The sequence below is a fragment of the Microtus pennsylvanicus genome, chromosome 19, assembly GCF_037038515.1.
Source record: "Microtus pennsylvanicus isolate mMicPen1 chromosome 19, mMicPen1.hap1, whole genome shotgun sequence".
NCBI lineage: Eukaryota > Metazoa > Chordata > Mammalia > Rodentia > Cricetidae > Microtus > Microtus pennsylvanicus.
Genome location: NC_134597.1, coordinates 28,661,467 through 28,679,435, shown reverse-complemented (window position 1 = coordinate 28,679,435; position 17,969 = coordinate 28,661,467). Strand labels below are relative to the sequence as shown.

The following is a 17,969-nucleotide window of genomic DNA, read 5'->3' as shown; positions in this document are numbered from 1 at the left end:
AATAGTTTCTCTTGGAATGGTATTTGCTAAAAATGTTAGCAAGGCTTTTTTATGAAAATCTTTATAAATTTTATCTATAGGGTTTATACATATTTTTCTGGACATAGTATTTATTTGTGTGTATGTGTTTCTACATATGAATACATATGGTAGAAAGAGAGAACTGACTCCAGCAGTTTGTCCTTTGTCCTTCATGTTCTGCTTGCACATATACTTGTGCACACACACAAACAAATGTAAAAAAAAGTTGTTGTTAAGTATTGCTTATTCCCATTACTCTCTGTCTTCTGGCTTATGTCTCTTTTTTTATGTCATTATCTTTGTTAATTCATACCATCTTTTTTGGAACTAATAATTTTCTATTATATGAAGTCATTTGACATAGGCTGTTTCCACCTTTAATGCTCTTCTTTTCCATTTCTCCTCTTAGTGTATAAATCACTTAAACAGTTTCATAATTTAAAACTGTGCAGTCTGTCAGATTATCTGGTGTGTCTGGCAGCATCTCTGTAGAAGATATGCTTGGGATTCAGGTTGGGTAATAGCCTGGCTACCTGCCAATCAGCGTTTATTTAAAACATAATTGACAGAATACAGAATTGCCCCACACCATTTCCCCCTCCCCCCTTTTTTTTAAGAAAGGAAAATATCCATAGTCCATTTTTTGGAAATGTGGGCATAGTATTCCAGGCTACTTTCTGCTGGTTCGGGGCACAGATAATCTTATGGGGACCTAAAGAAAATTTTGGATTATGATCAAGTCCAGAGTGGAATATCCTGTGAGGCTTGATCATCTCAGGCAGAGAATCTGTTCTGGATATAGAACTCAGACATCTGGGCTATCTGTTCCTATGGGAGAGTTTTCAGGTGGTCTTCCTTGATCAAACCTGAATTTTTTTTAACTCAGAATGAATCCACAGCCTCTCATTTTCTTTGGAAACAAAAGCAAAATCTCTTATCCAAAGTAACATACCTTTTGACTTCAATTTTGAAGTCAAGTTATTTTCAAAATACCTATCTTGGATTAATTTAGCAGCATTTATAAACAAGTATCTTTTAGCAGCTTTTGCTCTTTCCTCAGTATTTAAACAATTCAAAGAGAGCATAACATACATTATCAAGATTCTCTGTGTATTTTCCATCTTTATGTGGCTTTACTTTAACCTCTGTTTTTTTTTATTTTATTTTTATTTTTACTTTTTGAGACAGGTTCTCCATATATCTTTGGCTGTCCTGGAACTCCCTCTGTAGATCAGGCTGTCTTTAAACTCACAGAGATCCACGTGCCTCTGCCTCCCAAGTGCTGGGATTAAAGGTGTCAACTACCATACCTTGAATTCACAGAGGTCTGTCTGTGAGCCTCTGCCTCCCAAACTTTGGGATTAAAGGCGTGTCACACCCAACTTCTCTCTCTCTCTCTCTCCCTCCCTCTCCCTCCCTCCCTCCCTCCCTCCCTCCCTCCCTCCCTCTCTCTCTCTCTCTCTCTCTCTCTCTCTCTCTCTCTAGGACTTTAACCTTTAGCCTGCATATATTTTTAACACACTGTAAAACATTTAGGTTTTTTTTTTTACTTTGAATCTTTTATTGTATATCTTTCTTTTTCTGACCACATGAGTCTTAATTTTCTAAGCAATAGCAATATGGAGAGGATTAAAGTTGTGGCTTTGACCGCTAGATTTTTTCCATTTTTTAGCTTTTTGAGAAAAGAAAAAGGTTAAAGTCCTTAAAATAAAAAAGTAAAATCCTATACTTCCTCCTGGCTACTAGCCAATCAGCGTTTATTTAAAACATAATCGACAGAATACAGAGTTGTCCCACACCAAGTATGTGTCATTTATCTTGCCTTCTCCTCCTTAGATAAGATTAATAGTGATAGAAGTATTAAAAGAAATTTATGGTTTCTAAGTGCCTGTAGAGAACATTTCCATACTTTTTGTCCTCTGTCAAACATGCAGAAAAATAAGTTAATCACTGTTTGTTTTTGTCATTTTCTACCTCTCCCATCAGCCGTTTATTTCAGCTTTAAGTTTTGAGGACTAATTAGAACGTGAGTTTCTCTGGGGGAAGAAAAGGTTGAGACTTTCCCTTATGTGTTCTGAACCCTTACTATCTTACATAAGGTCTCACATTGTAGTGTTTTAAAAACATTGTTAAGATGACACGGTGTTTATTCTTAACTTTGGGGGAGTTTTTTGTCGATTTTGTTTGTGTGTACATGTGTGAACGTGCACACATGTGCTTGTGTGCATGTGTGTATGTGTGTGTGAGTGTATTTTTGTTTGAATGATTTACTCTCCTTTTACTCAGTTTGTGTTTTTTTTTTTTTTTACAGCCCCATTGACAAACCTTCAGATTCTCTCAGTATAGGGAATGGTGATAATTCCCAACAGGTAAGATTTAGATAAAAATTTCTTTCATATATCTGCTGTAACCTAAAAGCAAAGTGTTTTATGCAAGCAAATTTTTTTTCAAATTGGAAAAATACTTTAAGTACTGACACAATTCAAAAATACGTTGATGGACTGCCTTGTTAAATGTATAGTAGCATCTTTTCTTCATAGAATGTATAGCGCATGTTCGTCTCTTCTTTTCTTGCTTCACATCCTCTCTAGCTAGTTGTCACTTGTGTCATTGATCATAGCCATTCTGACAGGTAAGTATCTCAGAATAGTTTTGATTCATATTTCCCTAATGGCTATGGCTAATGACAATGATTGTTTCTTTAAGGGCGCTCTCTCGCGCGCTCTCTCTCTCTCTCTCTCTCTCTCTCTCTCTCTCTCTCTCTCTCTCTCTCCATTCATTTTTTTATTTTACATCCCTACACAATTTTCCCTCCTTCCTCTTCTCCCATTACCTCCGCCTACCCTCCCACCCTATCCCCCAGTCCACTCCTCTGTTTCTGTTCAGAAAGGGGAAGGCCTCCTATGGGTATCAGCAGAGCTTGGCATATCAAATTGTCGTAAGACTAAGCATCTCCCCTTGTATTTAGACTGGACAAGGCAACTCAGAATGAGGAATAGGTTCCCATGAGCCAATCAAAGCATTAGGGTCAGCCCCTGTTCCTATTGTTAGGAGTCCCACAAACAGAATAAGTTACACAACTCCCACATATATGTAGAGTGCCTAGGTCAGTCCCATGTAGGTTTCCTAGTTGTTGGTACAGACTTTGTGAGCTCCTTTGGGCCAGGTTTGTTCTGTGGATTTTCATCTGATGTGCTTTACCCCTCTGGCTCCTACAATCCTTCCCTCTCTTTAGCAGGATTCCCAGAGCTCAGCCTTATATTTGGCTGTGGGTCTCTGTATTTGTTTCCATCCGCTACTGAATGAAGGTTCTCTAATGACAATTGGGGTCTGATCACAGGAGATGGCCAGTTCAGGCTACATACCCACTATTGCTAGACGTTGTAGCTGGGGTTTTCCTTTCAGATTTTTGAAAGATTCTCTTGCATGAGGTTTCTGCCTGTCCCCGAAAAGCGCCCTCTTTCCTGTCAACTCTTTAAGTACTCCCCCCCCACCCCCCTGCAACCTGACCCCTCAAGTTCCCATCCCCAGCAGTCTCCAGTCCATCCAGAAGATCTCTTTTATTTCCCTTTCTCAGTGAGATCCATGTATCCATCCCACCTTGTTAACTAGCCTCTCTGGGTCTGTGGATTATAGCATGGTTATCTTTTACTTTACAGCTATTATTCACTTATGAGTGAGTACATACCATGTCTTTCTGGGTCTGCATTACCTCACTCAGGATGATTCTTTTCTTCTTCCATTCATTTGCCTTCAAATTTTCTGATGTCATTGTTTTTAACAGCTGAGAATACTCCATTGATTAAACATCCCACATTTAATCCGTTCTTTGATTGAGGGGCATTTAGGTTGTTTTCAGGTTTTTAAAGCTGCTATGAATATAGCTGAGCAAGTTTCCTTGTGGTATGATGGAACATCCTTTGGGTATATGCCTAAGAGTGGTATTGCTGGGTCTCCAATTTTCTGAGAAACTGCCATAATGATTTCCAGAGTGGCTGTACAAGTTTACACTGCCACCAGCAATGGAGGGGTGTTCCCCTTACTCTGCATCTTCGCCAGCATAAGCTGTCATTGGTGTTTTTGATATTAGCCATTCTGACAGGTATAAGATGGAATCTCAGAGTCATTTTGATTTACATTTCCCTGGTGGCTAAGGATGATGAACGACATTTCTTTAAGTGTTTCTCTGCCTGATGACAATTCTGTTTAGGTCTGCACTCCATTTTGAAATTGGTTATTTGGCTTTTGATGTCTGATATCTTGAGTTCTTTATATGGTTTGGAGATCATCACTCTGTCAGATGTGGGATTGGTAAAGATTGTTTCCCATTTTGTAGGCTGCAGTTTTGTTCTATTGATGATGTCCTTTGCCTTACAGAAGTTTTTCAGTTTCATGAGGTCCCATTTGTTGTCAATTTTAGAGTCTGTGTTACTGGTGTTCTACTCAGGAAGTTGTCTTCTGTATCAGTAACAGTGCATTCAAGGCTGTTCTCCACTTTCTCTTTTGTCAGGTTCAGTGTAACTGATTTGTGTTGAGGTCTTTGATGGACTGGAGTTTTGCATAGGGTGATAGTGGACCTATTTCCATTCTACATGCCAACATCCAGTTATGCTAGCACTATTTTTGAAAATGCTTTTTTTCTCCATTGTACAATTTTTGGTTTTATTAAGTTAGTGCCTTTTTAATAATCAAAATTACTTTGATAACCACATACAATTTTAGAGTATCACAATGCACCAGCATCCTTCAAATCGACTTCAGTTCCTGGTTGTTTTGACCCTGTGCAAACAGTTTCAGCTAGCTTGCCTTCTGAATTTTTACTTTGGAATTGTTCCCCTGTTAGTGTTCCTTTCTTCTTTGCTAGCAAGTGTGGTTTTTGCTCACTATATATTCCCATAACAACAACCACACACACACATCGATACACAGAAACTTGAACAAAATATAAAACTTTGCTTAGCTTTGTTGCTTTGATCTGCTGCTTTGTCCCACTGAACTTCTCCTTGGGGATAGGAGTTAAGTAGGCATGGTGTGTGTGTGGGGGGGTGGGGGGGAGAGTGTCAACAGCCCAGACTCCCAGAAGACAAGCTGGGTGTAGCAAGCTCAGTTTATTTTAGGAAGGGAAAGCCTTACATACCCTCCACCCACCTCAGGGAGGGGAAGCAGCAGCAATGACATCAGGGTCTCTAGTGGCAGCTGGAGACTGGTTCAGGTCCTCTTGTCTCACAGGCACAGCAGCTGTTGCTAGCAGCTCCCTTGACTCAATTTGGGGAAGTGATATACTGCATTCTCAGATAGCCGGTTTAGTCCATTTATTAGCCCTTTGAGCCTTGGCAAATAGCCCCCCACAGAGCTTAATAATAAGAAAACACCAAGTTTGCTCTCTAGCCAGGCCTTACTCATTTTAATAGACAGTGTTGGACAGCTCATTGGCTTGCACACACGCACACACACACGCACACACACACACACACACACACACACACACACACACACACACACACACACACACAGTATATGGGGGTATGTTCACAACTCACAGCTCTTGAGTGGAGTTGGGGTGACAACTTGTGAGAGTCAGGTGTCTCCTGCTGCCATGTGAATCCTGGGGATCAAACTCAGGATGGCAGGCATATTTATCTACTAGGGCATCTTTCTGGCTCCATTGACCTTAATTTTTTGATTTGTTTTTCATAGTGGGGTCTTTCACTGAACCTGGAGCTTAACCATGGCTAGCCTAACTAGCCAGCTGTGCTCTTGGGGTTCAACATGTTTTGGCCTTCCCAGGACTGGGTTATAGACATGTGCCTCCACACCTGGCTTTTTTTATGTGAGCACTGAAGATTCATGTTCTCATGTTTGTGGAACAAGTACTTCTACTGAGTCATTTTTCTGGCTCTCCATACATCTTTGTATATTGGTAAAATTACTGTATTTTTACTCTCTTGTGTAAAGAATGGCCATTTTCCCACAATGTAGGTAAAAAAAAAACTGATAAAACTAAAATGCAGTATTTTTTTAAAGTTTTTAGTTACAAATTATTTAAAATAGCCTTTGTATATTTTGAGTTCACTCTTTTTTTTTTTTTTGAAGGTGGGGGGTTTGAGACAGGTGTGTCAGCTCTGGCTGTTCTGGAACTCACTCTGTAGACCAGGCTGGCCTTGAACTCACAGAGGTCCACCTGCCTCCCAAGTGCTGGGATTAAAAGTATGTACCACCACATACATAATTTTTTTTTTTAAATGAGCTAAAAGTAATTGGGTCTGGATGCTTTTGCATAGGACCCAGGTTTTTTGATTCCTAGTACCAATATGGTGGCTCATGACCATCCTACCTCTAGTTCCTGGGGATCCAATATCCTCTTTTGACCTCTGTGGATATCATGCACACATGTGATGCATATACATACACACAGGCAAGATACATATTCATACACATAAAATAAACCTTAAAATTTTTCTGTTACAAGGGAAATTAAAAGTAGTTACAAGATCTAATCTTTAGCATATAATCAGTTTTGACATTTTTCTTTCTCTTTTTTATTTTAAGACAGGGTCTTCTTACAAGCTGGTTTTGTAAATAAGGCTGACACTGGCCTTGAGTTGCTGATGCTCTTTACCTAAATCTCCCAAGGGCTGGACTTACATACATATATAACATGCCTAACAGTTTTTTCAACCAAAATACTATATTATTTTTCAGATATATCTAAGAATCATAAGATTTTGTACTCATCATCATATTTTGTCTACTTCTTATTTTGATACTAGATTTAGAAAATTCTGTTTTAGAAAATACTTTTAACAGTTAGAAATTTTGCATCATTCTCTTTTCTTCTTGGAATATAATATACCTTTTTCTATTGCCCTCACATTTGTATCTTAATGCATTATACTTCTCATAGACAAATGTAAGGCTCGTAAGGCCTGAATCTACCCTAGGTACTCACATAAGAACTGAGCACTGTAGTATATATCTGTAAACCCAGCATTGGAAGGACAGGGACTGGAGGATTCAGCACAACTGCCTAGATGATCTTCAAGTTCATTAAGAGACCTTGTCTCAAAAACTCAAGTAGAACACGTATAGGAAGATACTCAGTACAGATTTCTGGCTTTTGTATGAATTTACACACATGCACACATAATCATATAAATACATACAAACAAACCAAAAGAAAAAAAACACAACACCTTCGTCATACACACAGCAACCCCCCACAAATAAACTTATATTTGAACTAAAATGTTTGTCTATAACAGGAATTTTCTTGTTTGTTTTCTTGTGGTGCTGGCAGTAAGGCCTTAACCTGTACTAGGTAAGGGTACAATGATATAATCCCAACTTTGTAAGAAGTATTTAAAAGTCTTTTTCCCCTGTTGATTTTCTATTAGTATTGAGTTGATCAAACAGAATATATTGGAGTCATCTCAGAAAACTTTTTCATGTATGAACATTGGTAATATAAAAAAAAACTTGAATAATCTTAGTTATCCTTTTAATTTTCCCAAGACAGTCTGTATAAATAGTGCACAGGTAGAAAATGAGAGGTATGTTACTGTTCCTCAGACCATGGAATTAAATACCTCAGAGTCAATTAGGATTTCATCTTGGAATAAGCATGGGGTTTTCTTTTTTCCTTTTTGTTTGTTTGATTAGTTGGTTGCTGTTATTTTTGCTTTTTGCTTTTGATGCTGAGGTTTGAGTACAGGGTCCTATCCATGGCTACACTCCTAACTCCAGAATTATTTTTTAATGATTATTTGAGAAAAGCTTGGTTAGATCTCCCTTTATATTGGCTAAAAACTAATACCGGGGCTGGAGAGATGGCTCAGAGGTTAAGAACAAGGGTTGTTCTTCCAGAGGTCATAAGTTCAGTTCTCAGCAACCACATGGTGGCTCACAGCCCTCTATGAAGGGATCTGGTGGCTTTTTTTGGCATGAAGGCCATACGTGCAGCCAGACACTGGATAAATAATAAATAAAATCTTTCTAAAAAACCTAAAATACTTAAAATCATCTAATTTGCAAAGGGACGATTTTGCGTATTGTCGAGCCAGTCGTTCTCTTCTTACCAGTCTGAGCATTCCTGGTCATTTATCGTTATTCTCTAAAGGTTTTTACTCTTGAGCAATTGCTCTTGAGCTATATAATGAAGTCCTAGACATCACTCATTTGGAAGGGGTTTTGGGGAGTTGGAAAGTACAAGAAGAAAAGTGTAAAAGAAGATGAGACTGGCTTAGTCTTTTCAGGAACTCTTTTTTATAGTACGTGTATAAATTAATGACTTGCTTGCTTTTCTCAAATTCCACACTTTGATTCAAAAGTCAGGTGCTCTGGCTTGAAGACCACTGTTAGAAACCATTTATTGCAGATGTTTAAAATTGTGGTTTATTAAGATACAAACTTACCTTGATTTCTTCCTCTTTCTTTTAGATATCTAACAGTGATACGCCTTCACCACCACCTGGTTTATCAAAATCCAATCCTGTCATCCCCATCAGTTCATCCAATCACAGTGCACGATCTCCTTTTGAAGGGGCAGTAACAGAGTCACAGTCATTATTCTCAGACAATTTTCGCCACCCCAACCCTATACCTAGTGGGCTTCCTCCTTTTCCCAGCTCTCCACAGACACCCAGTGATTGGCCTACAGCTCCAGAACCACAGAGCCTCTTCACGTCAGGTAATTAGTAATCAGACTCATAGAAATTGACAAATCGTTGGGATACATTTTGGTTGTTATACTTCTGTTTTGTTTTCTATCAACTTTCTTTTTTAAAAAATGTAAATTATTCAAATTGCATGGTGTAGGCATATTAAGAGGTCCACAATAGCCTGAAGTGGAGTATAACTAAGGTTTATTTTTTTGGGAAAACTCACCATAAGGGTAATGATCCATGGTCCTCTGTGGGCTCTAGGACCACATATGCTTTTTCATTTGCTCTTATAGTTCCTCAGACCACACCCAAATGGGCCAGTATCAAAAAGGCTATTGACTGATCAAGTTCCCATAGTACATCCCCCTTTTATCTAAATAAAGGGTTCTAAGCCTAATACAAAGCCATATACAGTAAGAACAAATATCAAGTATTGTCTAGGGAAAAGATGAAGCAAAAAACATGCATAAAAACTAGAACTACAACCAGCATGAAAAACATCAAGCAAGGAACATAGGCTAAATGTCCAGTCTAAAGTAATTAGCAAATAAAGGAGCTCCCACACAACATGGTATTAGATATTGTGTTGCCTAGAAATTACAGTGTTGTAGAACAGATTTATCTAGAAGTCATTTGTTACGTTATTTTCTCAAATTAAAAACTCACTGTGTAGCTGAGCATGGTGGCACACACTTTTAATCCTTACAGAGAGGCAGGTTGGATCTCTTGAGTTCCAGGACAGCCAGGGCTACACAGAGAAACCCTGTCTCAAAACCCAAAGGGGGGGGGGGGTGGAATAGAAGCTAAAAAAATATTGCTTTGGTAGTAACTTAGGACTCAACTTTTTAAGTCAGATTTATGCTTATGTAATACAATTTAGGATCTTCACCCAATTGTCTAATTCACAAGTAATTTATTTAGTAGTAAAAACTAAATTTTGCCCCTTTCTGCTATTTTATTTAAAATTTTTTTGACATGGTTTATGTTTGTATGAGAGTTATGCATTTATCCTTTTGAAATTATGTTCACCTGCAGAAACTTTGATGTCTTTTACTACATCACATTCAGATGAAACTAGACTGAAGAATCAGGCAGTCTTAGTGTGTGGTGAACAGCTAAGCAGAGCATTTGGGATTAGAAAGCAGAGAGCACAACATTTCTCTTTTTACTCATTTAAATTTTTTTATTAGGCTGAAAGATGGCATAAATTAATAGCCACAATAGCACCTGTGATGTATACAATTAAAAACATATAATTAGAATTTTAATTTATCTTAGTATATAATATAAGTCTTACTAGTTAGAAGCTTTTAGATGATAGTACTTTTAATAACATGCTGGCTGGTTTTAACTATGAATGATGGGATGCAATCTGTGTAGCGAGGCGTTTTTCCTTCTGATCAGCACTATCAGTCTAGATCATTCAGCTTTTTAACTTCATAATTTAACAGTGAATCACTGCTATAATTTTATGGGATACTCTGAAATTAGTGATCTTACCTATGATTTCTATTGTAGTGTAGCATGTTTGACTTATACTGGTAGACTGTAATGTAGGATGTTTAATGTACACTGTGAAGATAGACTTTTTATGTTCATCACTATTTTTATTCTCAACAGAAACAATCCCAGTATCATCATCTACAGACTGGCAAGCAGCGTTTGGCTTTGGTTCTTCTAAACAGCCAGAAGATGACTTGGGGTTTGATCCCTTTGATGTCACTCGAAAAGCCTTAGCAGACCTAATTGAGAAGGAACTGTCTGTCCAAGATCAACCTTCCCTGTCTCCCACATCTCTTCAGAACTCCTCCTCACACACTACAACCGCCAAAGGTCCAGGCTCTGGATTCCTGCATTCTGCTGCACCTACAAATGCCAACTCTCTTAATAGTACCTTTTCAGTCTTGCCACAGAGGTTCCCTCAATTTCAGCAGCACCGAGCAGTTTATAATTCGTTTGGTTTTCCAGGCCAGGCAGCCCGCTATCCTTGGATGGCCTTTCCACGCAATAGCATCATGCACTTGAACCACACAGCAAACCCCACCTCAAATAGTAATTTCTTGGACTTGAATCTCCCGCCACAGCACAACACAGGTCTGGGAGGGATCCCCATAGCAGGTAGGTTCATTTAAAGCCTCTGAGAATATGTATGTTATTAATATCTTCAGGTTGCTGGGTGGTTAGGGTTGCTGGGTAACAAGAGTATACAATAGTCGTAGAAATTTCTATGAAAAACATTACATCTTTAACCTTTTTTTTTTTTGGATTGAGTGAATGCCTTGTAATATGGAGCTTTATAAGGATGGTGGAGTATTATACCTACTTATTGTTTGGAAGCATTGTATTTAATAGGATAATTTTCCAGACCTTCAGATGATATGTAAACACAAAAATGAAAAAGAAAAATTGGGCTCTGAAATTACACCATAGTAAAAATATCTTGTGTTATATTCTAAAAGTAAAGTGGTTACATTTTTTGAATCAAAATTCATGAGAGCATGAGGGACAAAGCCACTCTACCTGCTGTATCATTGCTTGTTTTGACTGATACATACATGCACACGTCACTGTGCCTTGTGTGCATTCAACAATGTTTGAGAACTTCAGTTACCAATGCTTTATAACCATATTATGTCACAGACATACTTTTGTGGAAAATTGTTTAGGAGAGATTTTATTAGTTGACTGTTTTTATTTTTGAGAACAATAAATTTGGATGAATAAGGTAATGCAAGTTTGATGCCAGGGGACTTCTGGTTTTATATTGCTACCCTTGAAGGTTTCAGAATTTTGGGGCTTTAAGATCCTATATAACAGTTTTAAATGAAGTATCTTGGAAAGGAGTCATTTTGAGTAACTGTTTTCATTGGACCTTAGAGATGATGTGATAAAGTTTGTTCCCCTCTGGTTCTCTTCAAGTAGTACAGAATACTTCTCACCCTGTTGTGTACTTAGACAATTGTTTTTGTCCCTTGCTATGACCTTTAAGGTATGTCATGGCATAATGTCATTACAGTAGTATACTTTCACCAGTAAGGCAATCATGCCCTTGTTTCCAGAAAGTTGACAGGTGGACTTAGAACCATCAATAGTCATTCCCTTAGAGCCAGCAGCATTTCATGTTTTAAACAAGTAGCTAGGTCTTTGTTGTTTTGGATATAGTAAGGTTTAACAGTTGAAACAGTGAACTTAATTTAAACATATTGGAGAGCACCTGCTGTAGGGATTTGTACATTTGATGGGGTTCATGGTATTTGGTCATTGAATTAGACTAGGTTGTAGGGAATCCAGAGTAGCATTTTTCAGTCCTTTCCTTGTGATATCCACTAACTCTTAATTTCTACATGCCTTTTCCTGTTCTTCCATTCAACATAGCATACTAGAATGTAATTTTTTGGGGGTTTACTTTGTTTCAGTAATTTAGAAAGAAGACATTTTAATTTCTAGTAATGTGCCTTTTAGCTGATCTTAACGTTAAAAGTTAAGGTCCTCTTAAGTATGCCAAACATTTAAAAATATTGAGCCAATTATGATTAACATTTCAGGTCCTTTTTGCCCTGCAGTGCAACTAGGTTATGTGGGAAATACAAAAGTAGAGAAAACAGATGCTATTTCAGGTAGTTGATAATGTACTTGAGTTAAAAGTGGGAAAGTGACTAACATGCAAGTGTGGTCCTGAAATCTGAGAAACAGTGTAGCTCATCATTGTTGGAGACTTTTTTGAAGAAGAGAAATTGATCTGTAATATGGTATCTTGAATTTGGGTAAGCAGCAAAAGAGAAAGGTCTTTTATGTTGATGGAAACCTCCTAAATAAAGGCATAGAGACAGATACTGTGTGCCACTAGAGTAAGCATAAGTGCCTTCTGTAACAAGAGGTGTTTTTTAAATTGCAGGGCTCAGATAGACAAGATGAGGAACTCTGTTAGGGAATCAGTGTACATGATATTGGACTTTTGTTTTTAGCTGTACAGACTTGGTACCCTTGTTTGACTTACTACCTGCTATCTGTTCTTCTTACTTCTGAGTTGTTAGTGTTCATTAGGACCCAGGAACACTTCCAAATGTTTCAAACAAGTAGATATTTTGGAATATCAGCAATGAGATATCTCTAATTTGTTAAGTGCAGGCCTTTTTGTTTTAGTTTTTTTTTGAATCTTCACCTAAAATACATAACTTTATTTTTAAATTTTTAAATGTAACATTAAATTATAATCCTATCATTTGTTTTTTTTTTCTTACCTTTGCCTAAACTCAATCACAGAACATTGAAAACTTTTTTCAGAGATGCTAAAAATGAAGTCACCAACTTTAATTCTGACTCATTATTATTGTATTCACTGTGGGGTAGGGAGAGTTATTCCAGAGTTTTAATACTTGGCTATGCATTCTTGTTTGGTATTTAAATGGTGACATAACTAAACTTGTTATTTGATTATTTTTAAAGTACCGAAGATTAGAGAAACAGTTTTAATTTATAAAAAAATAATTAAAATTGTTAAGAGTCATACTAGAATCCTGTTAGAGCCAATCAATATTTGACAGATGTCTCAGGATGCCTTAGAATAGTTATAGAATTGTTAACTAGATGATTTAGGACTTTCAGTAACATGATAAATAACAAAAGAAAACATCTGAAATGCATCTAATTTGAAACAGTTTACCTAGGAATTATCTGCTTCTCACTTTTCAGAAGTGTTTGAATTGGATGATTGCCAGGAACTCAACTTTGCATCCTCTAGTCTTTATCATGGTGGCCTTTTCAGCCCAGCTGTTTGTTAGTGCTTCACTAGTGGAGACTACCCACTGTTTGTGGGGCCTCCTAAAATAGTCTTCAAACTAATTCAGTTGTAGGAAGGAAAGGTACACACTTGTTCTCCAACTATGAGGAGAAAAATAGGGTCCTGACCTGTAGAAACAAATCAGAGTTGACAGCCACCATGTCATGCAAAAGCCTTATCTGTTTACTATATATATGTTTGTATTTAAATTTTTATTTTTGTTTATTTCAGTTAATTATAAAAACACTGATATATCTGAAACCTATCATGGGCAGTACAGTTGCCAGAGGTGTGACAGAAATTCAGTTTCCATTCCTTTGTTTCACTGAAAATATTTTTGTGCTTTAAATTGGCTATTTCTTTCGGTACTTAAGTTTTCTGGGCATGTGAATCTGGTTTGCTAAGTCCAGAAGATAATTGAAATTTTCCTGTTGAGCAGTTTTGATTAGTAAATAAGGAGAAGGGATTCATTTAGATATTTTTTATTATTGAAACTGTATGTTTGTTCTAAAAAGTGACTCTCTTTGTCCAGTTCCTTCATTTTATGATTGTCAAGACTGTACTCCAACAAACTTAAATAAGTTAAGGTTGCATGTTCAGTTAGTATCAAGCTAGGGTCACGGCCCAGATCTCAAAATCAGTAATGGAAGTGGTTCTGTGATGCAACACTGATGCTCTCCTTCACAATTGAAGACCACTGGCATGTGCTGCACCTGGCTTTCTCCCGTAATTGACTTTTGCTCTCACATACTCGCAGATCCTTTTTATTTTTTTTTAAATCCATGGTATTTCCTCATGAAATAAATTGGCCCATGTTAGGAGTATTTTCCACAAAAAAACAAATACAAAGAAAGTAGAATGGCGCTTATTAACTTGAGACTCAGTCTCCTGCTTAGGACCATATTAGTACTGATGTTCTCACCAAGAAATGGATTTTAAATTTGCTTTGGCACAGCCTCCTGTTATGTACTTGAGGATATAAGAGTTTGCTAATTGAAATAACCTGTTTTATGGATTGAAAGACTCTTTCTACAGTTTGTCAGTTAAGCTGTCTTTCCAAGCGTAATTTTGCAGATTTATTTTTCAAAGAATTTATTTATTTTCAAAGAACTCTTTGTTAAAATGTTTTATTACATAATACTGAAACTTATTTGGAAAAGTAAACATTAGTAAGTGTAAGTCTGTATTGTTTCACGGTATTACTCAAAAATTTTTTAAATTGTTTAGGCTTTGGATTTTTCATGTTTTTGTTAATTCAAATTCTACTTACCAGAAAGCATTTTTCTTTAAAATTTCTTTTTATAGTAACTATTTTCACAGTGACTATTGAGTTTGTGTCATGCATAAAGTAAATTACCTGTAGTGAAATAATTACCAATTACAATTAGGAGAACTGGTCTCATTCATGTATAGTTTTCTGACTAGATGTAGTCATCTTACTTTTCAGTCAATTGGATCATTGTACTGTTAATGTTTTACTATCTTCTAATTACTTGAAAAGTACATAGTAAATTTCAGATGCTATATGTTAATTTTATCAATTAATGTTTATATCTATTATTTCTTTTTTTCCCTAATATACGACTCATGCCTTTGAAACATAAATTTATAATTCTCTTCTTTTAAAATCAGTTTTTTTCTCCTGTAAGTCAAGGCTTAATTTTTTTTTTTCAAACTAGTACTTACTGATAAGGAATATCTATATAAGGGTCCAATTGGCTTGGAAAAGAATGGCTTTCCTGGTCTTTAATCTTTTCTTTCTTTTTATTTATTTACTTTTTGTGGTGCATTTGTAATCCAAATATTACATTTAATTTTACCTTAAAATAAGGGTGTGTTTAGTTTGTTTTAGGTACTTAAGTTAATATTTAAAAATTCATGTCTTGTTTCACACCCAGATTCCAACCAATTAGTATGTATTTTATATATGTATCAATATTCCAAATATTGAAATCATTTTTAAAGGGACTGTTAACAAATCTAGTCACCCGTAACTAGACCATGACTGACTTTTCCACAGGGGAAGAAGAGGTGAAGGTTTCGACCATGCCACTGTCAGCCTCTTCCCATTCATTACAACAAGGACAGCAGCCTACAAGTCTCCACACTACTGTGGCCTGACAACAGAACTGAAAGGAGAGGATTAGACTCTGGGGTGCTTGCATGGGCAACTGGATTTTTGCATGATTTCTTTCTGATTTTGCATTTAATGTATACACCCAAAAGAGCCAATATAAACGTTCCTCATGCCTACAACTAGCGTGTACCTCATAGTTGCTAAAGTATTTCTTCATTAGGCCTTTAACATAATTTAATAGCATAATAATTTTGACATTGTTTCTCATGAGTGATACTATTTTTAACTCATACAAATAAACTTACAGTACTAATTAAGATCCCAGAGGAGATTAGCTAGACCTGTTCTTATTCTATTATTGGAAATAATACAAAAGTAATGGTAGTTCTTTGTTTTTTGGTTTGTGAAAAAAAATGGTAATATTCTAATCTATTCCTGAAAAATTTGAAACATTAAGATAATGTTTATTGCATTCTTTGAGTCTTTGAAAAGAAAGAATACATATAAAGCAAATCTGGTGGTGTCTACAATGCTCAGAAAGATGTTGTCAGCCATTGTTTTTAGTTGCCTAGATTTATATCATATATTATGCATTACATGTATACAAACTGTTTTGTTCTTCATTTGCACATTTGCACTTTTCTTTTTGGATGGTTGTTAATTCTACATAGATGGTTAAAAGGTAATTATTATGGCCTAAATGCAATATAATCTCTTTTCTCATGCACTGCCTAGTATACCAGGAAATGCCTCAAAAACAGATTTTCAACTTGTAGTTGACTTATTAGAAACTTGAACATGGGGTAAACATTGTATGTAAGTAGTAGCCATAGCAGTGTAACATTTTTATTGAGCAAACAGTAGTTCTAGGTCTGTTTGGAAATGTCATTGTTAAATAACTGACATGTGATGAAAGTACCTGGCCAGAATAAAGCTTACAGTAGAGGAGAGAAGTTGGGTGTCCTATAAAATGAGACCATACAAGTTGTAATAGATGACCTTAGATAAGCAAAGAACAGTGGACTGAGTACTTTATAAAGGCATAATGTAAAGTGATGTTTTTGATAATGCAAAGCTTCTTGAAATAGTCTCAAAAATGATAATAAAAAATAAACTGAACTTAGTTCTGTGCAGTGGACAAAAGCTAATTTAAAAAATAATCACCATAAATGCCTCTGGGGAGAAAAAGAAAATCAAACCTCTTGAGAGTTAAAAAAAAAAAAGGTTTAAAAAGTATGCCTTAATTTGTTTTTTAAAAAGAAAAAGTATTGTGAATACCAAAAATAAATCAAACTATTATGTTAAATCTAAACATTTAACATAATAATAATAAAACATCTTATTTGAAGATGTTGCTAATGTTATAGAGCATTGGCAGTTTGGGGGTTACTTTTCAATATAAAATATGGTGACTTCCTGTTACATATAACAAAATAAATGACTTCATCCTGAGGTATAGTGGAGTAAAGTGAAAATTTATTTTTAGTTTTTTTTAATTGGTTGAGGTCATAGAATTGACCAATTCTCTACTCATCTAATTTGTGTTTTTAAGAGTTCAGCATAAATATTAATTTCTAGCTTGCATTTAAAAGTAAATTTATAGCAACATTATAAGAAAGCTACTGTCTTAGAAAATACCGGTATATTACTGGATGCCTATTAAGCATCAGCTTTTAAACATACCTTAATTCAATTATGACTTTACTATGTATGCTGTGGGGTTGGAAATCTGGCTCCTGGTAATGATGCTTTCTAGATCTTAGCTTTCTCTAACTTTCAAGTGAGCCTTCCATTGGCTCTGTTTCCTTACAAGGCCACAGAGGGTGACTGGCTGTCTTCACTCACTTCTTTGTGTTGTGAGGGGTGCTGCTGAGCAGAGCTGCTTTCCTTAGCTTTCTCTGTTCTTTTTCATTTGAAATTTGTCCAGAAAATTTGTCCAAAGTTTTCCCAGACTTGCCCATAGTCCCTGATAAGTGTCCGAGACTGTCTCCTCCCTGCCTACTCTCTCCCCATTTTCCTCCGACATAGCTGTGAAATCAGGAAATGCTTCCTGGGCAATTAAAATTCAGCATTATAGCTTATGTTAAAAACTTACTTTAAATTGTTTTCTGTTTTTTTTTTAAATTTCTAGACCTTATAAACCCTCACATTTTTATTTAATACGTATTTTAGAAGTCTTTAATATCATGACTTATACTAAAGCATGGAAGAAATTATGTGGTACATAAAAGTACCATTTTAATATGGTATGCAAATTTAACAAAATGGTGGAAAGAATGAGGAGTTCTAAGACTTTCGGGTTTGTCAATACATTCTGGTGTGATGAATTTTACACTAGATAGGATACTATTAATTTCACTTCTTTGACCATTATAAAATAATTAGTCTTTTCCTTAACACAGGGATTTTTAACCCGGAGTCCCAAACTCTT

General features: G+C 36.1%; 1 protein-coding gene across 7 annotated transcripts in view; it reads left to right on the top strand.

Moving 5' to 3' along the window:
- The window catches only part of Cnot4 (CCR4-NOT transcription complex subunit 4), a 105,092-nt gene that overhangs the window by 64,927 nt on the left and 22,196 nt on the right, over positions 1 to 17,969 (top strand). For 5 of the 7 annotated variants that reach the window (XM_075953783.1, XM_075953782.1, XM_075953779.1 and 2 more), the window contains 3 exons: positions 2,333 to 2,390; positions 8,458 to 8,707; positions 10,302 to 10,799. In XM_075953783.1, coding sequence (XP_075809898.1) covers positions 2,333 to 2,390; positions 8,458 to 8,707; positions 10,302 to 10,799 — 806 coding nt within the window. Of the gene's footprint in view, positions 1 to 2,332; positions 2,391 to 8,457; positions 8,708 to 10,301; positions 10,800 to 15,481; positions 16,662 to 17,969 lie in introns of those variants that run through there. The other 2 variants (XM_075953785.1, XM_075953784.1) reach the window with 1 other exon arrangement.